The following is a 27,137-nucleotide window of genomic DNA, read 5'->3' as shown; positions in this document are numbered from 1 at the left end:
TGATGTGCAAAGGCTCTCGGGCTCCCCAGCTCAGAGGCATACAGCCTTCCTGCTGAAGATTACTGGCTTGCAAAATAAGGAAAGGGACGGAGGACACAGAATGCCCCGTCTCCAAAAGCAGAAAGTGAGGGATTCAGCTGTTGAAGTTTTGTGAGACTGGCCCTTTTCTTTCTGAATGTGAACTAGTAATTATTGTGCATGTCATATTTAAATTGTTTTGTTTTGAATTGTAGATAGGTTGAATTGTAGATGGGTACACTCTAAATCCTGCTTCCCAAGGGTCATCTTGGGTATCTTGAGGGGATGCTTCAATGCTTCAGCTGGGCAAGAAACTGGAAACTGCCCTGAGGAGCTGGGCACAGTGGTATGTGCCTGTAATCCCAACTAGTTGGGAGGCTGAGGCAGGAGGATCCCGGGTTCAAGGCCAGCCTGGATCCCAGAGCTAGAACCCATCTCAGCAATAAAAAGAAGAAATTGCCTCAGGGGTTGCTATCGTATAGTTGTAGGTTCAAGCCCTTGCCCTTCCAGCTCCCATCAGGGTCTCTGAACAAATCATCTCACTTTCCAAATGGTATTCCCTCATTAGTAAGCTGTGGCTAGTAGCACTGGCTTTGCTTGCAGGGCAGTGTCATATCTTCACACAGAACTCAGCCCACAGTCAGTGCACACCAACTCAATATAAACCAGCTTCTTTTGTTTCTTCTTCTTGTGGTACTAAGGATTGAACCCAGGTGCATTCTACCTCCAAGCTACACCTCCAGTTGCCGAGGGCCTCACTAGCTGAGGCTGACTGCAAAACTGTGATCCTCCTGTCTCAGCCTCCCAAGTACTAGGTTTATAAGTGTGCATCACCATGCCCAGCCTTTTTTTTTTTTTTTTTTTTTTTTGGTAGGTACTGGGAATTGAACCCAGGGGCACTCTATGTCTCAGCTATACCCCCAGCCCTATTTTATTTCAGTTTTTTAAAAAAATTTAAAAAATTTTTGAGGTACTGGAGATGAAACCCAGGGGCATTCTACCTCCAAGCTACAACCCCAGCCCAATTTTTTTACTTTTTTTTTTTTTTTTTTGTACTGGGGATGGAACCCAGGGGTATTCTACCTCCGAGCTACACCCCCAGCCCTATATTTTATTCTTTATTTTGAAACAGGGTCTTACTGAGTTGCAAAGGGCCTCACTAAGTAGCTGAGGCCGTCTTTGAACTGCAATCCTCCTGTCTCAGCCTCCCAAATACTGGGATTACAAGCATGCGCCACCATGGCCGGCTTTTATTTCAGTTTTGAAACGGTCTCACTAGGTTGATGAGAGTCTCACTACTTGCTGAGGCTGTCGAATCTATGATCCTCCCTGTCTCAGCCTTCCAAAGTAGTGGGGATTATAGGTGTGTACCACCATACCTGGCTATACACCAGCTTCTTAGTCCAGAAGAGATTGGAGCACTTAGAGGAATCATAGAAGGAATCCCAAAAGTAGATCATCAGCCACAGTAGAATCCTTTGGGAGGGAGCGGGGGAGAGGCTGGGGCAGGAGGCTGTCTTTGGGTTTGATGGGACTCCCGAGTCTCAGCAAAGTCAGAAAACTGAGTTCTGGAAACCTCACTGTATTTAATCATTTTGTACTTTCAATAATAAATTCTTTTTTACTTTCCTTTGGCTTTTGGCAAAACTCCCCTGGAGGTCAGGCTGCCCCAGCTGTATAAGACAGACAAAAGGAATCGGGCAGGGTGTGTGGCAGATGGCTGCCAGGAGGGTGGGGGAGGAGGGCACAGCAGAGGAACCCAAGGAAGGAGACGCACGGTGAGCTGCGGCTGGCACGGATGTGGGGGCAGCACGGAGCCCCTCCTAAAGTCCCATTCTGCTGTGACCTAGAGGGCTTGATGCTGTGTCGCCCCATCTGTCTCCCCATAAGACCAAAGGCGAAGCGCATTAAAGAAGAATCACATGGGCTACTTGGTGGCGGGACTTGCTGTGGCTTTTAACACTTGACCATCTTTCGCTGGCTTTAAATTAAAGGACCTTCCCACTGGTCTGCGGTTCCCTTTGTAGGTAACTTCCTTCTCTCCATGGTCCTAGCTTCCTGTCCATACTCTCACATTCTAGACTTCTGAGGAAGGGAGCAAGCTTTTGCCCTAAGAAGGTAACAATGCACTAAGAGACCAAGGTCTCACTTCCCCCGCTGTCTCACTTTGCCCAGACCACACACCTGCATTTGTCCCTGTACCCGAGCTCGCCCCTCCCTGGATCACTGCTGCGCTGGTGGCCACCAGAGTAGCAACCTCTGGGAAAACTGGACAGGGCTTGGTCCTGCAAGTCCTGAAAAGCCTCACACCATGTTTTTCAGCTGGCTGGTACATTGAAAACTGAGTATCTTGAGGCTGGGGGTGCTAAGGGTTGAAACTGACCCTCCCCCAAGATGCTAGTGCCACCAACTGATTCCTCAAGATGGATGACGCTGTGTGTTGGTTGCACCCAACCTGCATAGGCTACTGGCCCAACACCACCCAGCCCAGGCTCTACCAGAGCATATGCTTTCAAGTGCACATAGGAAACGGCGGGACTGGCTACATGCTGAGCAGCTCAAGCCGCTGCAATCAGGCGGCTCTGACACAGCTGGGCAAATGCCTGCATCAGTTGGATGGAGCTTATGGGCATCAGTGACCTGAAGAAATCTCCCAGGTCTTCTACCCCTGCCTGCCTTAGCACCCCGGCTGGGGCCAGGAGAAAACCCCTCCTATTCTCTCTACTCTCTAGTACTCAAGGCTGGAGCAGCACCAGGTGCCCTCTGAACAGCTGTCTCTCAGATTACAAGTAAACATTCTACCCAAGATCCCCTAGCTAGGGAGTGGAGGGCCAGCTTTCAAAATGAGACAGTTCTTTTCCTGTTCTTAACCAGAGGAACCCCATCATCTCACTCTCCCACCCCCACACATACAGCACACCCCAGAACAGACATCCTTGTGAGTCTGACCTCTGCTCCCAGGTGCCCCTCTCGTCTACTGCACAAACCCAGGTCTGTTGTACAAGAAGGAGCCACCTCCATGCCCGTGGGTACCGCCTTGCCACCAGACCGGAGAGGCACCTCTGCCTAGCCCTTTCCCACCTCCAGTTCCCCACGCTGACCAAGAACACATCCTGACCTGCCTCTCCAAGAACAGACCAGCAGCTCACCCCCTAGACAAAAATCACTTCCTCTTTAATTGCTGTTGAAGATTCACACCACCTGCCTCCGAGGAGATGAGGGGGACATCCCCCTGCCCCCACCCTATTACCCTCCCCAGTTATCTGGTCTTTTGCAAAATATTTTAGCCAGGAAAAAAAAAAAAAAAAAGGACCGGAAACCACTGACACAGATGGCCCAAGGGCTGGGTTGATTGAGGGAGGAGGCAGGGCTGGGCCAGGGAGTCCACCCCACCACCCCCTTTCTGAGGATGGGGCAGGGAACCTGGAAGCCCTCCCAGCCACCGCACAGCTTCTCAGCCCCGCTGGGCGGGAGCATGGGGTTGAGGGATGGGTCTGGAGCTGCTCCAGTGGAAGGGAGGGGCTGGACAGAAAAAAATAATGGGGGAGGGGTCCCATTGTAGGGGTGCCCCCTACCCCAGATCACCACGGGCGCTGCACAGTCACAGGTACGCAGTCACAGGCACAGACACAACCCGAGAGCACCCCCACCCCACCCCACCCCTGCCCACCCTTGGCTTCCCCTGCCCCCAAACGCCCTCCCCACGCCCCGGCCCACCCACTCCCATGTCGGGGGAACAAAGCAATAAATTACAAGGCCCCTCCCCAGCCCCCTTAGCCCGCTCTTGCTTCATCCCTTCTCCCTCCCAAGATGGTAGGGGAGAGACCCAGAATCTTAGCTCCCCCTGGCCCTTTAGCTTCCATGGGTAGGTGTAGGGGGACATCCTGATTTCCACTCCTTGTGGTCCCTTTCACGGAAAGGGTTGGGGACCCCCCACCTCCGTGGGCAGCAGGGGTCCTGCCCCTCGCTGCCCTTCTCCCTTTCACTGGGCAGTGAGATCAGCATAGAAGGGGTGGGGTCCCCATAGTGGCCCCAAGTCCCAGGGTTAGCCCTGCACTTACTAACCCCTCCCTCTGGCGTGGCGTCGCCCCAGGAGCCAGCCTGGGTTCGGGCTCCGGCCGCGGGATTGTCGTGGACAGGCAGGACTGGGTCCTTCGCCCGCCCCTAGGGGGCGCGAGGCGGCAGGTCCAAGCGCCCTGGAGCCGGTACCGCGGCGAGGGGGCGTCCGCGTCTGCAAACACCGAGCGGGTAGACCCAGAGCAATCCGAGAGTGGAAACAGCGGAGAGGGGCGTGTTGAGCTGGGGTCTCCGGGCCTCATCGGGGAGGGGGCGGTGAGTTTGTGTCTTCTGGGAGGCGTGGGGGCTGTGCCCTCGTGGGGGTAGGAGGTGCTCCCGGGGGGCGGGGTGCGGGTTGGAGAGGTGAGTGGGTGCATCTGTCCAGCTGTCCGCCCGGTGTGGCTGTGCCCGGCGCGCGGGGTGGGGGTGTCTCTCCTGCTGCTGGGCAACTATACCAGCGCGACCGGGGCGTCGGCGCGGCCCACGCTGGCGGCGCTGCTCCGGCGGCGGGGGCTGGGCGTGGCGGTGATGCTGGGCGTGGTGGCCGCGCTGGGCGTGGTGGCCGCGCTGCCGCCCTCGCCGGGGCAGCCGTGCTGGAGGAGGATGTCGGCACACAGCTGGCTCCCAGCCTGGCGGGCGTAGAACAGCGCCGTGCGGCCCTGCGCATCGCGGGCCGCCACGTCCGCGCCGTACTGGAGAGCGAGAGGGCCGGTGACCGCGCGTCCCCGCGGGCCGGCCCCCTCCCCCAGGCGCGCGGCCCCTCCCCGGCCCCCCCAAGGCGCGCGGGCCCTCCCCGGGACCGTGGGGCGCTCCCGCCGTGGGCGCTGTCCGAGGTGACGGAGCCCCCAAGGATTCCGTTCCCGACCCGCGCCCCCTCACGCACCCACAGCAGCAGCTGCGTGATGACCACGTGGGCAAGCTCGGCCGCCAGGTGAAGTGGGGAGCGGAGCTGCGGGTCCTCCACGCTGGAGTCCAGAGGCCCGTGGCGCGCGTGGGCCAGGAGCAGGAGCACGGCCGCCACGTCCTGGGCCTGCACGGCGTCCCACAGCTGGTGGCCCAAGGGCTCGTCGGTGGTGCCCAGTGGCGCCAGGAACAGCAGCTGCTCGTACTTGGCGCGAATCCAGGACTCGCGCTCCTCCCTGCAAGACCCGGGGATCACCGGAAAGGGCTCCAGAGGACTCTCGTAAGACTTCTGCCCCTTGCCCAGGGGACCCTCTCGCACACACCCCCGCTGTTTCTTCGCACTTACCGCGAGGAGTCTCGCGTGGGCTTGGCACGGCCCCGAGTGTCGCTCTCCCACACGCGGTTGGCCGTGTCGTTGCCAATGGCTGTCAGCACCAGGGTCAGCTCCCGAGGCCAGTCGTCCAAGTCGAGCGAGCGAACACGAGACAAGTGTGTGCCCAGGTTCCGGTGGATGCCGGAACACTCGATGCAGATGAGTGCACCCAAGTTCAAGCTGGCCCACGTGGGGTCTGGGGACAGAGAGCAGAATTCGGATCCCCGTTGTACAGCATGGACTGCCAGACACGCCAGCATTCGCTGATTTCTCCTAGCCCTGGATACTGCCACTCCAACCCTCCGCAGCCTCTGGCACTCACTGGGGGCCCCACAATCCACGCAGGTAGAGTTTCCCTTGGCGTTTCGGATCGCCTGGATGGCCACGGCCTCACTCTGGCTGTCTGTGCGTAGCTGCAGAGAGGGCCTGGTTAGGTGACTCTCCCTCGGAGTAGCTCCCTCTCCACCCCTCCTCCTCAGGCACCCTTGCTCCCCTCTTCCCCCCAGCTCCCCAGGCCCTTACCTTGACCTTGCTGCTCTCACAACACTGCAGACTGGCTAGGATCTGACTCTCAATGGCCTGCACCCAGGCGTCCCGCTCCTCAAAGCTGGCTGCCTCAAAGTGCCACGTCTGGCCAGTGCTGGATACGATCAGGAACTCAAAGTTTTCCTCTGGGTGGGCGGATGGGATGGGGTCATAAGGGACAGAGTTCAAGCAGGGGCGGATTTCCCCAAGCCCTTCCTCCCTGATATCCAGCCGGAGCCCCTGGGAGTGGGGAAGGGGAAGCAGAGGGTGGAGGAGAGCGGGAAGCCCGAGCACATGCAGGGAGAGGCAGGGGCACCCCCACCCCTCTGCACCCCAGCTGAGCGCCCCTCCCGGCTGCCCGCTTGTTACCTGCTTTATAAATATTTCTTAAACTACCAAAGGATTTTAGTTTCCACATTTTGCGCTTGGCTGGTTTCCCGAAGCGAAGGAGATAGAGATAGAATGGAGTAGAACAGAGAGAACCAAGAAAGGAGAAAAAGAGAAGCAGACGGAGAGACAGAGTGACAGAGAGTGCCAGAGACAAAGCAGGACAGACAGAGGGGAGAGAAAGCAGAACTAAAGTCAGTGGCCCTGGAGCAGAGTGGAGCAGAAGCCAAGAGCCATGGGAGTAGGCAGATCTGGGGCCCGGGTCTGAGCGCCGGGCAGAGAGCGGGGGCAGTGGGGGGCAGTGGGGACAGGGGAGGGGTCGGGTCTCTGCAGAGGAGGGAGGGTAGGATCTGGGGGAACTTGGGGAAGAGAACGGAAGCTGGGACTCAGGAGTCACAGGGCCTGGGGTGGGCCCCTGGGGGACAGGGATGGGGGGACTGTGGTCAAGGGTTGTTGGAGGTTACTGGAGCAGGGGCTGAGTGACCAGAGTTCAGGAGCTGAGGCCTCAGCACTGAGGGCAGGGGCTGAGCCTCCAGAGTCAGGGTGCAGAGGCTGGGTATTGAGTAAAGTTGAGGGCAGGAACAGTAACTAAAGAGGGAGCAGGAGCTATGGACTTATGGATGTCATTGAGAGCAGAGGCTGGAGACTCCTGGGGACAGGGGAGGGGCAGGCGCTGGGGAATGGCCATCCATTTTTCCAATAAATTATGTGCCGTGGTAATGAGAGTCAAGCACTCAGCTCGGGCACTTTTCCTCCTGCTGCAGGAACTAGGCCGGGGATCTGGTGTTGGGGGGACGGTCCAGGGTGGGATGGGAGCTGCCACCAGAGCCTCACCTTCAGCCTGCACAGCCGAGCCTTCGGTCTTGGATGGTGTAGTCAATTTTTTCCTCCTCTGCTTCTTCACCATGGGAGAAGGAGGGGGTTCCCGACTCAGGGGGCTCAGGTCTCCAGATGGGGTACAGTCTTAGGGAGGGGGACACAGCTGCCTCAGTTGCCCCCTCCACAGAATTCCTGATTTCTTGACAACCTGTCTCCTTCCCTGAACTAGTTTTGGCATTTTGATGTGGTCCCCCTCAGCTGTCTCTCTCCAGGAGGGGCCCTAGACCGTTTCCTGGGTAGGTGGGCAAATCAATGGTTTAAGGTCAGTCTTCAACTCAGATCCTGGCTTTCCCATTGATCAACCTTGGGGTCTTGAGCAAGTTACTTGTGAGTTTGTTTCTTTTTTTTCTTTTTTGTGGTCCTGGGGTTTGAACCCAGGGGTGTTCCACCTCCAAACTACACCACCAGCCCTATTTTAATTTCTGTGTGTGTGTGTGTGTGTGTGTGTGTGTGTGTGTGTGTGTGTGTTACTGAGGATTGAACCCAGGGGCATTCTACCTCTAAATTACAACCCCAGCCCTATTTTATTTTTATTATGAAACATGGTCTCACTAGGTTGATGAGAGTCTTGCTACTTGCTGAGGCTGCCCTCCAACCTCTGCCTCCTGTCTCAGCCTCCTAAAGCTGGGATTGCAGGAGAGCTACACCTGGCTCTATTTTTTATTTGAAACAGTCTCACTAAGTTGCTGAGGGCCTCGCTGAGTTGCTGAGGCTGGCTGCTAACCTGTGATTCTCCCGTTTCAGCCTCCCAAGTACTGAGGTTATAGGCTTGTACCACCATGCCTGGTTAAGTCTCAGTTTCTTCATCCCTAAAATGGAGATGGTAATCTTGACCTGATAATAATCGGCCAAGAATCACTAGTAACAATGCTACTTACTATTTAAATAGCAAGTAACATTTCAAGCACTAAACATTGTTCACAGTTTGTTTAAGCCTCCAAGCAACCATGTAAGGTAGAAACTCTTCCCCCCCCCCCCCAGTATTCTACTGAATACCGAGATGGAACCCGGAGGCATTCTACCATGAACTGTACCCCCAGCCCTATTTTTTTTATTTTAAAACAGGGACTCACTGAGTTGCAAAAGGCCTAAGTACCTGAAGCTGTCCTCAAACCACGATCCTTTTGTCTCAGCCTCCCAAATGCTGGACTTACAAGCGTGCACTGCTCATGCTCGCTCTGTCTCTGTCTCTGTCTCTGTCTCTGTCTCTGTCTCTCTGGGAATTGGACCCAGAGGCATTCTACCTCGAAGATACATTCTAAGACAGAATTTTGTTTCCTATCTGGAAACAGTCTCACTAGGTTTCTGAGAGCCCCATTGAATTGTTGAGACTATCCTCGAACCTGCAATCTTCCTGTCTCAGCCTCCCAAGGACTAGTATTACAAGTGTGTACCACCGCACCACCTGGGAGGTAGAAATTCTTATCTCTATTTTATAGATGAGGAAACTGAGGCGTGGAGAGGTGGAGTAACCTGCCCACACGGTGAGCCAGGACTTGGCCTCAGGCATTTTGGACCCACTTGTCTCGGCCATAATGACAGACAGTGTGGTTGAGCTTGGTGCTGGCACCCAGCAGACACTCCATGTATTCACTCATGCATTTATTCCAGCTCCAACCCAATTTCACTTCCCACCCACGGCCCATTTGGAGCTGGAAGAGAGTAGATGGAGGATGGCCCCACTGACCGGTGCTGAGGGCTCGGGCCAGATTTCTGTCTGGCTTCAACAGGTGCTTGGATGTCTGGTCTGGTGGTGGCTGCAGGGAACTGGGGCTGGGGCTGGGGCTTGGCATGGGCGTAGTGGCTTCTGTTGGAAGGGGAGGAAGAGAAAACCTCAGTGAACCTGTCAACTCTCGGCCCCGGCCCCTAGGTGGTCCCTCTTTATGACCCAACTGCCCACTTACCCAGGACCCTCCTGCCCTTTGCCATGTGCTCCACTCACCAGGGCCTTCCCCCATCTGGACAGTGCTCATGTCCTTGACCAGGCCATTGATGCTGGCTGAAGGACCAAAAGCAGAGATGGCTCTTGGCGGCCGCTTGCCTGGGACTTTGACCGTTGTTCGCAGCAAATCCATCTCCTTGCCGTGGGTACTGTGGATGTAATCCTGAGGGGCACAGGTGTCAAGAGTGGAGGGAAGGTTGGGGTCCTTGGTGGTGCTGGGAAGATGGAGAGAGGGCTCTGGGCATTGACTGGGCTGGGATGAGCTTCTCAGGAAATGGCCCATCAGATTTGGCCCAGCATTATCTCCCCCAGAAAGCAGCCCCAAATGGCAGGCCAGGAGTGGCCCTTCCTGGGTGATCTCCCTAGACTGCCAGCATGGGCAGAGGGTGGGCTCTTTACATGCTTGCTCAACTTAAAAGAACAGGACTAGGGCTTCCCGGAAATGATGCTAGTGTTTGTCGGAGACACAGACAGGTAGAGCTGAAGGGCACCCAAGGCCGGCCAGTGTGGCCCAGTCTCTGCCACTCACATTAATGCTGGGGTGGTAGAGTAGGAAGCCGTTACTGGACAGGGTCACATATTTCTTCTTCCACTCTTTATTCAAGGAATTTCCACTTCGCTTTAGTAGGAAGCTCTGGAGTATGGAGAAACGTATGGGAGAAGAGGCAGCTAAGACCAGCTGCCCCCAGCCTTCCCCCAGCCCCTGGACCACTCACTTGTTTGATGGGGATGGCTCGCCCGCTCCCCGTTATCTCTCCCCGACTGTCCAAGCTCCTCTTCTCAGAGTCGCTACCCCGACGATTCTGGAATGGTTATTGGAATAACTCAGAGGATGGATAGAGGGGTGCAAATGGAAGGACAGGGAAGATAAATAAAGGAGGGCCCAACAGAGGAGGCTAGGGAAGGTGGACAGGTACCAGAGGAGAGGAGGGGAGGAGGCCAGCATGTCCCATACCGCAAAAAGGCTTGTTCTCCGCTTGGCTGCCCGGTGCAGGGACCCTGGGGTGCTTAATCCAGCCACTGCGGCCGCCTCCGCTCGGAGCTCCCGGTGACCAACATTGGGTGAAGATGGAAGGGAAGAAGAGTAGTCGCTGGTGTGGCCCCCGTTGCTAGCCTGGGGACATATGGAAGAATCAGCAGAGCCGAGCTGCCCCCTCAAAGCTACACTTACATCCAGTTATGGGGCCCTGGAGACATTCCTTGATCTCATCGCCATGTATATTATCATTAATAGTTAAAAAATCTTTACTAGCATTGTTACAGTGCGTTGAGTTTTGCCAAGGTTGACTTCGGTCTTCTAGATGACCTTGGGAGGTTAAGTGATGACTTGGTTTGCAGCTTCACAAATGCTGCCTCCAACCTGATTGATTTCCAAACTAATGCACTTTCTGCAGATGGTATCCCTGCCATTTCCACCTGTCCCACCCCCACCCCACCCCGACCTTTGATGTGTTAGATCTGTCTTCAGATTCCCAGGCCCTCTTCTACTGTCTCCGAAACCCCAACTCACCTGCCCAGCTACAGGGGTGGAGGCAGCTGAGTGACTTGGGGAGCTAGGCAGGGACTTGCAGGCAGCCAGAAGCTGCTGCTGTTTGCGCAAGGTCACCACCTTCTGGGCCACTGAAGGGAGGAGGAGAAGGAGGAGGCCTGAGCAGGGCAGATACCCAAACCACCCTTCCATGCCTAGCCTTAAGAAACCCCCTGCAGATAACACAGGCCCCAACCTCCTTGTCGCTGTGGCCTCTGTGCCACCTGTGGCCTAACCAGCTCCTTGAGCCCAGAAACACCCTGTGAGTGAATCTTCTCTGGCCTCCCCCATCTCTCCTCCCTTCCACAGAGGCCAGTTTCCTATCAGTGGCAGACAGAGAGGCCTGATGCTGGGCCTCTAGAATATCCCAGGCCCCCAGCTCCCCACTTCCAATACATTGGTGGGGGTGGCCACACTCACCCTCCTGGAAGACCCGATCCACATTGAGCCCATAGGTTGCACAAGTCTCGTAGTAGCTGCAGCGTTTCACGTCTGCGCACAGAGCCCTGGCACGTGCATCGCCCACCACCCGAGGAGAGGAGGCACTGATCCTGTCTGAGGGGACAGGAAAAAGGCAGGATTGGATGGGGCCCCTTTCCCCACTCCTCACGATCCCCTCCCCCTGGTGTTCCAGGCTTAGGCTGAGCCCACTGGAGATGGAGTGTGGGAGAAAGTCTACCTTGCTCTGGTGGAATGAGAATCGACGAGCCCTTTCTGAGTGCTAAGCCCAGCCGACACACCCAATTGTAGGTAAGGAGGCCAGGAGGTAGGTGTGTGTGTGTGTGTGTGTGTGTGTGTGTGTGTGTGTGTGTGTGTGTGTGTTCACCCTGCTCTGCATAGCTATTGAATCTGGACCTGAGTGAGAAGATACCTGGCAAAGACTGGATGCCCACAGGTAACAGGTGGACTGCTAACTCTGCAGTGGGAATCAGGAGGCAAGCAGCAGGTGGGGGCTGGCACCTGCGGCTAGGCATCCAGACAGCTCTGCCAGTTCTCTGTACTGTCAGCACACAGGTGGGGACTGGCGAGGCTCCTCCTTCCCCAGTGGAGAGTCTGAGAGCCTCTGAGTCACTACTTTGGAAACTGAAAGGTTTTCTGCCCTCCTGTTTTCTTCAGCATTTTCTTTCAGCTCAGTTCCTTCAAAGGGTGTCAGCCTGACCTAGCTGTCGCAAGGGGAAATGGAAAAGGCTTTCTATCCATACTACTTGAGATTTCCTGTGTCCCATGGTGGTGGCATGGGGAAATGGCAGTATGAGAACACAAAAGAGGTGACATCTCAGGAGGGGACCAGGGATGGCTACTCTCGCTGTCTTTTCTTCCCTAGCAGTCCCTTTTTCTCTGTTTATGGGAAGTTTGTGTTGGTTTCATGACTCCCTTGTTTGAAGATCAGTCTCCCTTTCAGAGGGTTACTGGAACCCAAGGAGTCACTGGGCAAGAGCCCAGTGGCATCCAAGAACTGCCCCCTGAAAGCAGCCTTTCCTCCAGCCCTCCTTACCTTGTGTCCCCACCAGAGCCAGGGCCAGGCCTCCTCGTCCTTCCCCCCTAAGGGAGCTCAGCTGACTGTGGAGACGGCTCACAGCCTGGAAACTGTTCTCATCCTCCAGGCTGAAGACAAAGATCACAGCATCTGCCCAGCCTGAGAACTTGCGAGGGGTGAGGGGACAAACTGAGGGTCAGACTGGGAAGCCAAAAGCTTCACTCCTATCCAGGCATGCTCCCAGCCAGCTTACCCACCCACCACCTCCGCCCCTCACCTTGGCATCAGGTGCCCCAGCTTCCTCTCGGATCAGCACCAGATGAGTCTGCCCGTCCACCAACATTTCTTTCTTGTACTGTTCACCTGTCCAGAAGAGTTAAAGGATTCATTGGTCAGAGGGGACAGGTCACCAAATTCCCTTGCCCAGTCATTGATCTTACTCCTGCATCCCCAATCCCAATCCTTAGTTAACTATGGCTCTGGAGAACTTACTCTCGGTCTTCTCCAGCACCTGGTATGAACCAGTCAGGAATCGGTGGATGAGCGAAGACTTTCCACTCCTGGCATCACCCAGCACACCCTGAGGGTAAGGTTGAGGAGCGGAGACAGTGGGCATCAAGAGGGGCCACGATGCTTGGGTCTGCCCATGCCAGAGGGCCCCAGGGACTAGCAGTGCTAAGTCACACGGGTGACTGGATGACTGCCATGCAGGAGAAAGCAGTTGGGATGAGCATGCTCCAGTGTAAGAAATGATTCCAAGCTCAAAGTGGCCACAAGTGAAGGATGTGTTCAGGACCAGTTCTCTTGTGTTGTTTAGGAAATGTTTTAGACCTGTGTATGAGGCATGTCAGAGGCCTAGGCACTAGTTGGAAAGTTTTACCTAATTAATTCTAGGCAATAGAACATGAAGGGCCAAAGGACAGATGCCAGAAATGAGGAGAAGCCTGAAAGAGGGCCCTGGACAAAGAGAGGGGGAGAAACAAGAGAGTAAGACCGCAGAAGAAAAAGTCATAAGAATGTATCAAGCCCCACAATAGTGTCATGAAAGTAGTCTCTCAGGGGACTGGAAATGAGTCCCAGGCCTGTAGAAAGAGGAGAGGAGAAGTGAGGGGACAGAGCTGAGTGCAGTGGGCAGGGTTAGCCTTCCTTGCTGGGGCCGGGCTGGGGATACTTACCAGGCGGAGTTCGGGAATGGAGCGGCTCAAAGTCCATTCCTGACTATTGACCACAGCCTCTGTAATGAGAAAGGGACAGTAAGAGGAAGGCTTCTGACCCAGGAGGGCTCCCAGCCCACAGCCACCCCTCCTCTCTATGCAGCTCCCTTTACCCCCAGGACCCTGCCTGCGCTGGAGGGGTGTGTGAAACAGACAGGTCTGAGAGTGGTCCCCAGTCCTCCATCCCAGCCGCTCTCCCCACAGCTGTTGCTGCCGCTCAGTGGTTGCTTAGCAACAGAGCTAGCAAGACAAAAATACTTCAGTTGGCATCTCCCTTAAAGCACATCCCCAAACGTGGGTCCCTGCTCCAGGCCAGGAGACCAGGGCTCTGACAGTGCCAGCTTCTTCTCTGCGGAGGGAGAAAAGGGGCTCCTCTCCCTCCGTCTGAAAGATTCCCAGGGCAGATCCTGGGAGCAGGTGCTAGCACACAGAAGGGAGTGGGGCTTCCTCCATCTCCATTGCACTTCACAGGAGAGAAAATGAGGTGAGGGCTTTCCCTCCCCTTTTTCAAGGTCAACGGCTAGGTGGTCCTAACCCCTCCCCACAGCCCAAGAGATAGAGTTCGCTTTCCTAGCCTCCCTCTCCCACAGCCTCCCCACGAGCGCCCTCCTAAAGAACTGTGGGGAAGGGCTCCATCCATCCCATGGCCGAGACAAGACACAGGCCTGTGGGGGAAAGGATGCTCCTTCCGCCCGCCGGGTCCAGCCCCCGCGCCTGACACTGGCCGGACGTTCCCGGGGCGCCGCAGCTGCGGCGGGAACTCTGGGATCCGGAGCCATCTGCTCCCACCCGCTCCGGAGCCAAACCCCGGGGGCCGCCCCCGCTTCCAGACCCGCCTCTCCTCCAGGGAGTGTGAGCCGCATGGAGCCCCCGCCTATCTCCCCCAGTTAAAAAGAAAAAGAAAAAAAGAATAAAGACACCCCTGGGAGGGGGGGGGGACCCACCACTTTCCCGCACCGCCTCCCAAGCCTCCCGGGGTGAGGATTGTCTTTGCAGCAGTGCCGCCCCCCTGACTCACTCCAGGGTCAGCCCGGGCGGTTTCATGCCGCTGTGGGGCGGGGGTGGGCGGTGGGGAAGCAAAGCTTCCTACCCACCCTTTCACTTCAGGCTTAAATACTCAGCACGTTCCAGCCCCCGCCACTCGCGGACGGCCCAGCCCACCTCCACTGCGTGGAAGCCACCACTAGCCTGCTCTCAACCCAGAAGACCTGTTCCTGGCGAGAAGCTGCCTGCAAGGTCACTGTCACGCCACCGGGCCCAAGTGCTCAGGGGAAACTGAGGCTTCCTCACCCCTTCACCTTCAACGTCCCTCTAGACAAGGCAAAGCCTGGTGGCCATGCTCCCAGGGTCCGGCTGGGGCTGGAAGTGGGGTCTGGGTTTTCTGCCAGCAATTTCCGACAGTCACTCCCACCAAGGGCATTATTTTCCCTGGAAACGCCGATGCCTCTGAATCCCTCCAAAACCAAGTCGGGTCTCAGGTCGCGCCCTGTGGCTCTGGAGCCGCTCGCCCTGCGCTCATTCCTTGCCCCAGTCCTTGGCAGAGGAGCGAACCTCGGTTACTCTGCCTACCCAAAAGCTTCCCTAGTTTCCCGGACTGAGCGTTCCGGTGCCCTGCCCTCCCCTCCCTGTTCTTAGGCCCCGACCCCACTCACTAGGGGAGGCGCGGAGCTCTGCACCCAGCAGCTCCCTGGACCCACTGCCAGAAGACAGGCCCGGGGGTCCCGGAAGGGGCCCGGGGCCAGGAGGCCCTCCTGTGCTCTTGGTGAAGATACCGCTGATAAACTTGAGCATCTTGCGGTCACGAGTGGATGCTCGGCCCCCCTCCCGGCCCCGTTTCAGCCCTGGGGCTGGGGGCTCCAGAGTGATGGGCGGTGCAGGCCCGGGGGACTGCGCGGAGGCGGCGGAGACAGCGGAGCCTGAAGCCGGGGTTGCTGGGACAGAGAGCGGAGGAGGCGAGCCGGCGGGCGGTCCTGGGTGCAAATCGCTGTTGTCCAATGTCTTACTCTTGCTTTTGCGAGGGGACAGCTTCCCTCGGACTCCGGCCCCGGCCCCGGCCCCAACCCCACCAGAGGCCGTGGCTGCAGCGCCGGCTCCTCCGCCCGCGGCGGCCGAGGCTCCAGTCCCGGCGCCGCTCTTTGGCCCCTTGGCCCTGGGCTTGCCCTCGCTCTCGGGCCATGACAGGCGGCTGCCCGCGCCTTTGCCCCCGCCGGCTTTGGCTCCACTCGTGGTCACGGTCTTGCAAGGCTTGGGAGCCGGCGGAGGAGGCGCCACCTTGAGCCTTCGGCTGCCGGTGCCAGGGTGCGGGGAGGACGAGCCGGGGACGCCGCCGACCTGCCGGCCTTCGGGCTCCGGGCCCCCCCAGCTCGGGCTGCTGAGTAGAGGGCGCCGGGAGGAGGTGGGGGCGCCCCCGGGCTTCGGGTCGGGGCTCAGCCCCCCGGAGAGCGGGGGTCCCGGAGGGGCCGCCCAGAGGGAGAGGCGGCGGCCGGGAGCGGGGGAGACCGGGCGGGCCGGACTGGCCGGAGCCGGGGCCAGGGCGGGGGGCTCCGCGCCCCCCGCTCCCGCGCTGCTAGTACTGATCCACAGCGCATCCTGCCGGTGGAAGAGACGCTCGTGCCGCTTCTTGCCCGGCTCCTCCGCGCCTCGGGGGCTGCCCGGATCCGCGGTCTCCGAGCCCCTGGCGCCGGGGCCGCCGGCCGCCGCTGCAGACGGAGAAGGCGGCGGCGGAGGCACCGATTCGAGCTTGACCAGGGTCAGCGAGATGAGGTAGGTCGTTGTCCGGCGCTGAAGCGCGCCCGCGCCCCGGCTCATGGGGCCCGGAGACCCCCGAGCTGGGGAGGGGAGGGGGCTCCCCCGGACTGCCTCAGGGGGGCCCGGCCATGGGGCCGCCCTGCTCGCTGCCCCCAGCCCCCGGACCCCGCTGAGCCCCCGGCCCGGCTCCGCTGTCGCCGCCGCCTCCGCCGCCTCCGCTTGCGCCCCCCTCCCATCACATGGGGCGCCCCCTCCCCATGCTCCCCGCCCTGCGCCCCCACCCCCTTGGAGCCCCGGGACCTTGGTGCTGCTCCAGGGAGGCGCGCCGGACCGTGCACCCCGGCCTGGGTGGGGGCGCGGAGATGGGCGGAGGAGGGCGGGGAGGACAGTAGTGGGGGCAAATGGGGGAGAGGGAGGAAAAGGGGGTAGAAAAGGGACCAGAGGCTGGGGGAGAGGAACCAGCGCGGGGGAGGCAGGGCGGGGAAGGGGGACTCCAGGGACGGGGCCGCAGATGCGGTCGGAGAGGGGGTCTTGAGGAGGGTGGGAAGCTAGTGGGGCTGGTCGTGCGGGGAATTCGCAGGGGCGCGGGGAGGATGCTGGGGATGGCGATCTAGGAGGCGGCGGGGGAGGAAGGAGGGAACAGGAGGGGGTGGGAACCCGCGGGTCTGGGGTCTGGGAGGGGAGGGGCGTGAGATCCCGGCGCGGAGTCCGGGGGCCTTGCCCGGGCTCGGCTGGGTCCGGATGCGCGCTGTGTCCGGGCGCTCCCCTCACATTGAGGAGGAGGCGGCCCCCGGCCCCCCCAGTCTCATCTACCCCCCCACCTCTCCACCAGCACCGCTGTCTGCGAGGGCGGTGCAAAATCCAGGACTGGATTTCCCTCCCAAATCCTGGGCTGGATTTTCTGGGACTTGGATTCATCTCCAACAACCTTAGCCCCCTCCTCTTGCACACCAAGGTTAGGGAGCAAAACTGGGGGGCGGGGGGTGTGGCGTTTAAGGGCAAGGGCAAAAAATCGATTTATTAGATAGACAGGCTCGAAGAACACAGCAAACTCGGGGTCAGTGCCAATTCAGAGGATGCCAAAGTGGGAAAGTGGGGGCCCCTGAAATTCCTTTCCCAGGGCACCTACAGGGTACCTGATGAGTTCCCTTTCTCATCCCCTGGTTCCCTCTCCCTCCTACACCCCCACACTTAATTACTTGATGGGATTCCAACTCCAGCCGATTGTCCCAAAGTGAACTTGGAAAGTGTTCCCCAGGGATGGGGACAAACATGGAGCTTAGGGTAGGAAGTGGGGGGGGGCACTTCGCGAGGGGAGAGATCTGGGGAGCCAGGAACCTGAGCTGTTGCATGAGTCGAGGCCCCAGCTCAAGGTGGAAGGAGGAGAAATACATCTATGAGTTGACACCCCCCATACCAAAATGCATCCTGTCTCCATAGCAACCACAGCTCCAAGAGTGCCTCAGAAGCAGTGGGGATAAGGAGACAGGAAGGATCAGTGTAGGGTGGATGGGGATCCGTCCAGGAGATGTTGGTTTAGTGAAGACTCTACCCTCACACCTGGTTACTCACCTGCGGGGGATTTTGCTCCCTGAATAAAAGCACCCCTCGGTTGAGGCAGTGGGGAGCCAGCCTCTTCTGGGTTTCTATTGGGTCTCCTGAGGTTTATGAGGCAGGAGTCTTTTAGAAGGTTAAAGAGGAGGTAGGAAGAGAGAATTGGACACCATTTGCTCTGTGCCCCCCACCCCTCTAGGGGCTTCAGAGTTTAAAGCTCTCTGTCCTCCAGCCCCTGTGAAAAGCCTGAGCAGTTTCCAATGGGGAAGAGAGGCTGAGATCTGGGGGTGGGGAGTGTCTTGGAGGGGAGCTGTCTCCCTGCAGTTTTGGAGACCCCTCCCCAGGATTTGGAGTCTCATCGGTATCGGTCCCTTAATTTGGCACCCGCCCTCCTGACGCAGCCAGACTATAATAAGTGCTGCCGTGGGCGGCTCTTGGAGGCAGGAGCCCGAGGCATGCTCGGCCTGGTGGGGGGTGAGGGTGGGGGGCTGAACCAGGGTGCCAGGAGCCCTTTGTTCTCCAAGAGGCCCACACCTCATGCCTCCTAGGTCCTGTCCTGGAGGTCAGCAGATTTTTCCCCACTCCCTGCAGAACCAGGATGGCACTATTCCCAGTGCAAGAGACCCTTCACATCTTTTGTGAAGGAGAGGGTGAAGGAAAATTATTGGTTCTGCCTTAAGCTTCCTTCCTTTGATGGCCTCAGTTTTCCTTGTTGTTCAATGGGAACAGAAGCCTGACTCAAGGAAGGAGTAAAACAAATCTTGTGAAGAGTGCAGTCTTGGGCTGGGGACATAGCTCAGTGGCAGAGCCGTTGCCTAGTGCTCAAGGCCCTGGAGACCTGGGGTTCCATCACCAGCACAAAAGGGAAAAGGGGGGTCTTCTCCTCACTCCCTCTTTTTCAAGAGGTAGAGGGAGCTTCTTTACTTGGCCTATATATCTCTTCTTGTTATTTTATTTTATTGTGGTACTAGGGATTGAACTCAGGAATGCTCTACCACTGAGTCATATCCCCAGCTCTTTTATTTTTTGTTTTTGAGACAGGATCTTAGTAAGTTGCCCAGGTTGGTCTCAGACTTGCAATCTTGTCTCAGCCTCCCAAGTATTGGGATTACAGGCAGGTGCAATCATGCACCCTCTCTTTTGTAGTGCTAGGGATTGAACCCGGGGACATTCTTCCTCTAAGCTACACCCCAACCCTATTTTATTTTTATTTGGAAACAGGGCCTCATTAAGTTGCTGAGAATCTTGATTATTTGCTGAGGCTGACTTTAAACATGTGATTCTTCTGTCTCAGCCTCCTAAGTATTGAGATTATAGGCAAATTCCACCATGCAGGTTTGTACTCTTGTGCACTGTTTCTCTCCGCCCCCTCTCTATATACATATGTGTATATATATGCATATATAGATACATAGGTAATATATTATTACCTATGTAATATATAATATATTATATATCCAAATATATATATTATTATATGCATCTTTTCTTCCCCAGTCCTGGGGACCAAACTCAGGGCCTTGTTCATGCTAGGCAAGCTCTCTATCACTGAGTTATACCCCCAGTACTCCTTCTTTTACCCATGGGTGAGACTTCAAGTTCTCTCCTAGGAGAGAGAGCTCATGGGCCACTCCTCCTAGGTCTGACTTTCCAACTACTAAGGCTGTCACGACAAAATCAGGTGTAGTTCTTGTCAAAGGGACAGGAAGTGAGAGGGATACTAGCATCCAAAGGACAATGAGATGAAGGCATGGGGAAAGGATCCAGCTGTCCTACTAGGAGCCCAAACCAACCATTCCTGCCCCAGGCTATGCTCTGGTGGCCTCTTCCATCAGAGAAGTCTGGTAGGAGGTGTCCATGATAGAAGGACTGACTGATGCGCCCCTTGACCCCCTAGGTAAGCAGCTAAGAATGGACAGGATCAGCCTGGTATGGTGGCACAGGTCTGTAATCCCAGCTACTTGGGAGACTGAGGGAGGAGGATCACAACTTACTGAGAACCTGCCTCAAAAAAAATGGAGGGAGATAGGGGTATAGCTCAGTGGTAGGGTGCCCCTGGGTTCAATGTCTGCTACTCCACACACACATATAAGTAATGGGGAGGACTACGTGGCTGGAAGAAATCAGGACATACTGGAAAATGTGTTCTACCAGAACTCTTCATGGGCTAAGATGCCTGCTTCTGTAATTTTTTTTTCTCCCTCAGAGATGTATGAGATGAGAAAATGCTGAAAACAACATTCAATTCCACCAGTTCCTTAGTGGTTGGAGCCTTGTGGATGGAGAGAAGCTGCCTGCCAGGGCCCCACCACAGGACTGAAGGCTGGGGTGGGCAGGAGGATGTGGCGGATGGTGTTGCCATGGCAGCACTTCCTCCCTGTGTTGTCATCACTTGCTCTAATGGCACTAAGGAGGTAGAGCGGAAGGTGTGTGGGGGGAAGACAGGAACAGGAGGAGAAGGGACCAACCAGAGTCCTGGGACCTTTCTGTACTTCAGCTGTGCAGAACATGATGTTTAAGTGTTAGTGTGTGCCTGGAAGCCCAAGATTCTCTGCCTCGTATATTTTAGTGTGTGTGTGTGTGTGTGTGTGTGTGTGTGTGTGTGTGTGTGTGTTTCTCTCTACAGCTAGAGAACAAGAGGTCACTGATCCTTAGTGGGTCCTGGGAATGAACACATTATCCAGTCCCAGAACCTCCTGCCCCAGACTGCTTCCTGTTCTGGACTCCCCAAGCAGGGGACGTGTCTACCATGGTCTGTCACAGCCGGTCTTCCCCATGCTTACCCACTTCTCCATTGCCAAGAAGGTCAGTTCAACAGTGACCTGTATTTTGTTCTCCTGGGACAAGGATCAGAGTTGGGGAAAGGAAAAATGATACCTCCCATGTCTTATTCTATCCTCCCCAAATGTATTCCTCCCCAGAGTCCCAGCTTCATCCTGGGGACTAGGAAGTAGCTAATTGAGAAATGATACATGACACAGCTAGCTCTTCGATGCCCTTGCTCGTCTCCGATACATCCAAGTTGGAGGGCTGATCCATCTCTTACCTCGTATGATGTCCAGTGAGGCCTGGATGCTGTCCCGAAGGTCAGGGTCACCCACTCTCCAAGCTAGCTTCCTGAGGTGGCTCAGAGCTTGCTTGGCCACCTCGTGTCTCCTGACTTCTGTTCTCACAGCGGCTACAGCCAGCTGCCTCTGGGCATGCATGTTGCCCAGACCTGTCTTGCCAGACTAACAGCAACCTCTGGCCCTGAAGCCCATGGATCTGCATTCCCCGACCCTCAGAAGGCCCCTTCTGCTGTGCCCCAGAACTCCCCGCCCCTGCCCTCCCTTCCGTCTGTCGGCCTCACTTCCTGACTGGTGAGTTTCAAACCCACAGCCTGGGACAGCACTACCTCCTGCACCTCCCACCCCCTCTAGCGTTGGCCCATCAGTCCTGCCAGCCGGCCCTAGCTATGATTCCCTATCCAGGTGCAGGGTGACACCTTGACAAGCATCCCAGGGCCTCCTGTGGGAGGTGGCTAATTAAATGGGTGTCGGTTCTGGGAGAATGTGGCCAGCCAGGTCTCAGCTGCAATCCCAAACTTGGGGATTTGTGAATTTGTGTTGTCTCAAACTCACACAGGAATACACATACATTTGGTCTGTCACTCTTAGCCCCACATTCTAGCATACAGTGGTGTATTTAGTCACCTTCTCCACCCATCCCAATAAGCCCTGCATGATAACATCTCGCAGTATAATCCTGGAGTAACGTAAAACCAGGCAAAATTATCATGCTGTGTGTTCAGTTACTTTTGTAATAATTAACATGTGCATAACATTTAATAGTTTACAACACACCTTCATATTGTCTTCATGACAGGCCCAAGGGTAGGATTATTTATCCCTAGTATACAAAAAAGGAGACTGAGGCTCACAGAAGCCAATACCAGGTGAACAAAGATATGAATCTAGGTCTCCTGATTGCTATCTTAATACCCCTTTCAACACACAATCAAGATGTTTGCCAGGTGGGCATGGTAGCGCACACTTGTAATCCCAGCATTCGGGAAGCTGAGACTGGAGTATCGCGGTTTGCGGCCAGCCTCAGCTACTTAGTGAGGCTCTCCGCAACTTAATGAGACCCAGTTTCAAAAGCATAAAAAAACAGGGTAAGGGGTATAGCTCGAAGAAGGTAGAATGCCCCTGAGTTCCATCCCCAGACCCGCAAAAAAAAAAAAAAAAAAAAAAAAAAGTTTGCCAACCAGTTCCCTTCTCCCTGATAACATTGTCTGACCCTTGATTTAGGATCAGAAAGAGAAGAGGGCAGATGAAAAATTAAAAAAGAAAATGGAGCTGGAGGAATAAGGTGGGGGTTGAGAGGTGGTGGGGTGCAACCAATTATTTTGTTTCAAGATCTGAACCTCTTTGGCCCTGCCAAATTTATCTTCTGCATAGATTTGTAGTAATTTATGGACAGGAATTGGTAACTATGGGAATATTTGTATAGTTGGAGATTGGGATTATCCACTAGAATCTTTTTATTTTTTTGGTGGTGCTGGGGATTGAACCCAGGGGCATTCTACCTCTAAGCTACACCCTCAGCCCAATTTCCTATTCAATCTTGAAACAGGGTCTCACTAAGTTGCAGAGTGCCTCAGTAAGTAGCTGAGGCTGGCTGCAAACCCAGCTCCTCCTGTCTCAGCCTCCCAAATCCTGGGATTACAAGCGTGCGCCACCACGCCCGGCTCCTGAACAATGACGACTAATGTGGAGTTAACTGTGTGTCAACTCATTCAGTCCTCACAGCAATGCGGAGTTAGAGGTAAGTGTAACTGTCGATGCACTCCCATTTTACAGAGGAAGAAATGCACAGAGTTTTAGGTACCTGGTTAAAGGTTATACAGCTAGTGAGGGGCAAAATTAGAACCTATGCAGCCTGCCCCTAGCAGTAAAGACGCCTGCTCGGGCCTTCATAGAATCTCGGTGCACACAAGCAAATCTGTAGGGTTGGCAGGTTTTTCTTTTTGTTCACACCCAAGATTGCTTCTTTATCCCAGGAAAATGCCTTTCTTTACCTCTGTAAAAAGGGACGCATCAAAGCACTTATGTGATAACAGACCATCACTGACCAACCATTAGAATGGACAGTCCTCTTTCTTCTCATATTTATCATATCCCAGACTCCTCCCTTTATGTCTTTTTTTTGGTGGGGAGGGGAGGTACTGGGGATTGAATCTAGGATCTAGGGGCATTCTACCTCTGAGCGATACCACCAGTATTTATTTTTAATTTTAAAATGGTATCACCAAGTTGCTGAGGCTGGCCTCAGAACTGTGATCCTAGTTGGGAATTACAAGCACATGCCTGTAGTCCCAGTACTTGGGCAGCTGAGACAGGAGACAAGTTATGGCCAACCTCAGCTACTTGTGAAGCCCTCTGCAACTTAGTGAGACCAAATAAATAAATAAAAATAAATAAATAAATTGATCTGTCTCAGACTTTCAAATTGTGGAATTACAGGTGTGTGCCACTACTCCTTGTATTCCCCCCCCCCGCCACAGTACTGGGGATTGAATGCAGGGGCATTCTACTTCTAAGCTATGCCCCCAGCCCTTTTATTCTTCTGTTTTATTTATTTTTGTGGTACTGGGGATGGAACTCGGGGACATTCTACCTTTGAGCTACACCCCTGGCCCTATTTTTCATTCTTTATTTTGAAACAGGGTCTCACTGAGTTGCAAAGGGCCTCACTAAGTAGCTGAGGCTGTCCTTAAAGAGCAATCCTCCTGTTTCAGCCTCCCAAATGCTGGGATTACAAGAGTGCACCACCATGCCCAGCAATATTCTTCACTTTTTGTGTGGGTCTGGGGATGGAACCCAGGGGGATTCTACCTCTGATCTACACCCCCCAGCCCTATTTTTTATTCTTCATTTTGAAACAGGGTCTCATTGAGTTGCAAAGGGCCTCACTAAGCAGCTGAGGCTGTCTGCGAACCACGATCCTCCTGTCTCAGCCTCCCAAATGCTGAGATTACAAGTGCGCCCCACCACGCCTGGCTATTCTTCACTTTTGAAACAGAGTCTTGTTAAGGCTCCTGAGAGTCTCACTAATTTGCTGAGGATAGTCTTGAACCTGTGATTCTCCTGTCTCAGCCTCCCACGTACTGGGATTATAGGTGTGTGCCGCCATGTCCGGCTTCTGTCTTTTTTTTTTAAATTTATTTTTTATTTGTATTTGTGGTACGGGGGATTGAACCCAGGGGCATTCTACCTTTGAGCTAAACCTTCACTCCCTTTAATTATAGGGCTTCCTAGGTTGCTGACAGTAGCACTACATTGCCAAGAGTGTCCTCAAACCTGCGATTCTGTCTCAGTCTCGTAAGTACTGGGATTACTGTGTCATATTTGCAAGCCCTGCGTCAAGCTTGCAACATGCTGAGCACACCCGTGTGTACACCTGTGGCTTTGCTGCTGTTTTTCACATTGAAGTTCTTCCATATTCACCCCTTGTTAGAAGGGGATATGAAGAGACACCCCGAAGCCTCCAATAGCTCGATATTTGGTTCCTCCAGGTGTTCCCCAGGGTGACAGAATAACAAAACGAAGGCGTCATCATGAGGTCACCACAGGACCTGGGGAAGGAGGCGGGCAGGGCTCTTCTCTGCGGGGCGGAGCCCTTTCCGTCCAGCTCTGGAAGCCTCCCTTTTTCTCTCTTCACCTGCGTGTCTCCAGAGCATCTTCGGATTAGCTCTCTTTCAACTCAGACCATGAAAGCTCCTCTTTCAATCCGGGTTTTTAAAGTTTAGGCTCAGGTCGCTGTGAGACTGTCTAGAAACCCTGCCCCCAGTCGTAAGTTTCACCCAATGAAGACGCCGAGGGAGGGGCCGGAGGCGGCCGGTGACGTAATGCATATTGATTGGCATTCGGGCCAGGGACGGCCAGGATTAGCCTCGAGCTTCGCCAATCCAGAGGCAGGGGTGGGACGGTGCAGGCGCAGAGAATTGGTTTGGCTGACCTGGATTTAAAGAGACAGACGCTGTCGGGGTCCTAGAAGACGAGTCCCTAATACCTTCTCTCTTAGTCCTTGGGACCATTTGGGTCCCTAGAGCTGGGGAGATGGTTTGCGGCGGCTTTGCCTGCTCCAAGAATGCGCTGTGCGCTCTCAACGTGGTCTACATGGTGAGGTTTTGGAAATGGGGGGAGCTTCGGGGTGGAAAGGGGAGATACTCTAGGAGACTTCGGTGGGTAGAGGGGTGCGCTGGGGGTTCCGGGGAGATTCCCAGCAACTTCCGGCGAAGAGGGGATTCCTGAGGACTTCCGTGGAAAAGGAGAGACTTCCGGTGATGAGGGGCCTTGTCTGGGAGGCGGGGGGCAAGAATTGAAGGCTGTGGGCATAACTCACGTCAGTGAACCAGTTTCTTCCCGAAACAGATGCGGTGGACGACGCTAGGGGTTCAATTTGTACACCTAGACTATCCGTTCCCTGCCTCCCCGGCCCCACCCCAGCCGTTCCCATCTTCCTTAGGAAGAGATGCTCCTCGTTCCAGTAGCACCTCTCCCTCGTGCACAGGCAACTGGATTGTCCTATTTCGCCCAAGTGCTTTTATAGTGACCTTTGTGCTACACGTGATTATTCTTGGAGATGTATCCTCCTTTCTCTCCTGCAGCTAGTGGGCTTGTTACTCATTGGCGTGGCTGCTTGGGGCAAGGGCCTGGGTCTGGTGTCCAGCATCCACATCATTGGAGGAGTCATCGCTGTGGGAGTCTTCCTTCTCCTCATCGCAGTGGCTGGACTGGTGGGTGCTGTCAACCACCACCAAGTCCTGCTGTTCTTTGTATCCTGACCTGAAGTGTTGGGAGGGCCCAAGTTACCTAGGAAGAAAGGGGACTTGGGGCTCCCCTTGCCTTTTCCTATATTACAATCTGCAAAACAAGAGCCCAGGATCTTGTTTGCAATTTTGTATGGCTGTGTGATTTCTATTAACAGATGAAACCAGATAGTAATTTTAAATGGAACATAAAGATCTCGTTATTTTACTCCATAACTCTGCCTCTCAGTACATGATCATCCTTGGTTTGGTCTTCATTTTCCAGTTTGGACTCTCTTGTTCATGCTTGGCTATTAACCGAAGCAGGCAGGTAAGGGGATATCCTTTCAGATACCTGCTCCTCCCTTCCCCATTTCAAATTCCTCTAGTCTGGATTTAACTACCCCGCATCAGCCTGAGGTCCACTGCTCCCAGAATTGAACCATTTGCTTCCTCTGGGATGTATGGTTATTTCTCCGTGAGGATGACCTAGACACTTATCATTGCCTTAAGTTACGACATACCGTGTTTGTGAGGGATCATTTCTTTGCTGAACAGTTAAATCGAGGAAGGTAATTTTCCTCTGCCTGTACCCCCTAGACAGATGTCATCAATGCCTCTTGGTGGGTCATGAGCAACAAAACCCGTCATGAGCTGGAAAGGAGTTTTGACTGTTGTGGCTTGTTCAACCTCACAACCCTGCATCAAGAGGACGCTTCCTGCAATGCAGTGAGTTGGAGATGGGGGAACAACGGGAGGAAGGCAGGGGAACTAGGTAAGGACAATGCCTACATTGGCAGATTCGATTGGCATCTCTGTAAAGTTGCTGCATACAGAGGCTGGGGATTTAGCCTAGTGGGATTTCAGACGGTAGGATATGAATCAGATACTAGAGCAAATCATTTCTAGAGACATTCACCATAGGCAACTCTGCACCGTGTAACACAAGTGTTTTATGCACAGATCTGCAAGAGCAGCAGGAGCTCCACATGCCAGATGTGTGGAGAAAAGTTCCTGAAGCATTCAGATGAAGCCCTGAAAATCCTAGGGGGTGTTGGACTGTTCTTTAGCTTTACAGAGGTAATGTCGTCCAGTTCCTCTTGTACACCCCTTCTCTGTAGGAAACCCTCAAGATTCAAAACTGAGGTCTCTCCCTCTTTGTTCCCACAGATCCTTGGTGTTTGGCTAGCGATGAGATTTCGGAATCAAAAGGACCCTCGAGCCAATCCCAGTGCCTTTCTATGAGACGGTGGATCCTTCAGATTTTCCCCTGCTCTCTCAGCTTTTTATTCCCCTAGGGGGGAAAAGCCTAGGGTCTGCAGCCCTTTTTGAGAAAAAAGGAAAGGCCCTTTGCCACATCCCTCAAAACTGATTGAATGGCTAGGCTTTATGCCTTGACATATTTTGGTGGGAGCAAGATTATAAGGAAGAGAAAAGTTTTAAAAACTTCCTCCCTTTCCCCCCAAGTGGACGTGGCCAGCTCCTGGGAGTGCATGGATGAGGACGGCAGTCATTCATACTGTCCCCCCCTTTCACTGTTCCACCTGGTGGAGCACCTCAACACCGCCTGGCCTGCCTCCAAGGATAAATAAGGGACAGAGCCAAAGAGAAAACCACCAAGAACTCTTTGAATACACAGGACCCAGTGTGAGGCAGTTCCGGGAATATAAAAATAAAAGCCATTTTAACTCCATATTCAAAGAAGCTTCTTAAGTTCCTGTCTAATCTTTGCCAGGAAAGG

The 27,137-nt window shown here is 54.9% G+C and overlaps 2 protein-coding genes across 5 annotated transcripts; one reads left to right on the top strand and one right to left on the bottom strand.

Annotated features, from left to right (window-relative positions):
• Positions 1-4,523: 4,523 nt before the first annotated feature.
• On the bottom strand, positions 4,524-20,810 carry AGAP2 (ArfGAP with GTPase domain, ankyrin repeat and PH domain 2; the record flags this gene model as incomplete). 3 transcript variants are annotated; one of them, XM_080705090.1, is made up of 19 exons in its annotated part: positions 4,524-4,766; positions 4,958-5,213; positions 5,324-5,546; positions 5,673-5,763; positions 5,873-6,021; positions 6,245-6,304; positions 7,097-7,225; positions 8,829-8,948; positions 9,084-9,246; positions 9,613-9,717; positions 9,800-9,886; positions 10,039-10,197; positions 10,594-10,703; positions 11,032-11,166; positions 12,107-12,254; positions 12,366-12,451; positions 12,581-12,668; positions 13,264-13,322; positions 14,955-16,286. In XM_080705090.1, the coding sequence occupies 19 exons, from the start codon at positions 16,108-16,110 to the stop codon at positions 4,524-4,526; spliced, it is 3,567 nt and encodes a 1,188-aa protein (XP_080561216.1). The 3 variants fall into 3 exon arrangements, with proteins under 3 accessions (XP_080561216.1, XP_080561218.1, XP_080561217.1); XM_080705092.1 differs by lacking the exons at positions 6,245-6,304; positions 14,955-16,286 and adding an exon at positions 20,651-20,810; XM_080705091.1 differs by lacking the exon at positions 6,245-6,304 and having other exon boundaries at positions 14,955-16,110.
• A 3,894-nt stretch (positions 20,811-24,704) lies between these two features.
• TSPAN31 (tetraspanin 31) lies at positions 24,705-26,641 on the top strand (the record flags this gene model as incomplete). Of its 2 annotated transcripts, XM_080706462.1 has the most annotated exons (6): positions 24,705-24,767; positions 25,256-25,423; positions 25,647-25,727; positions 25,997-26,125; positions 26,360-26,476; positions 26,567-26,641. In XM_080706462.1, the coding sequence occupies 6 exons, from the start codon at positions 24,705-24,707 to the stop codon at positions 26,639-26,641; spliced, it is 633 nt and encodes a 210-aa protein (XP_080562588.1). The 2 variants fall into 2 exon arrangements, with proteins under 2 accessions (XP_080562588.1, XP_080562589.1); XM_080706463.1 differs by lacking the exons at positions 25,256-25,423; positions 25,647-25,727.
• Positions 26,642-27,137: the final 496 nt, after the last annotated feature.

The sequence above is a fragment of the Muscardinus avellanarius genome (assembly GCF_963383645.1).
Source record: "Muscardinus avellanarius genome assembly, chromosome: 11".
Lineage (NCBI taxonomy): Eukaryota > Metazoa > Chordata > Mammalia > Rodentia > Gliridae > Muscardinus > Muscardinus avellanarius.
The sequence above is the reverse complement of the archived record's forward strand: the minus strand, read 5'-3'. Positions and strand labels throughout refer to the sequence as shown.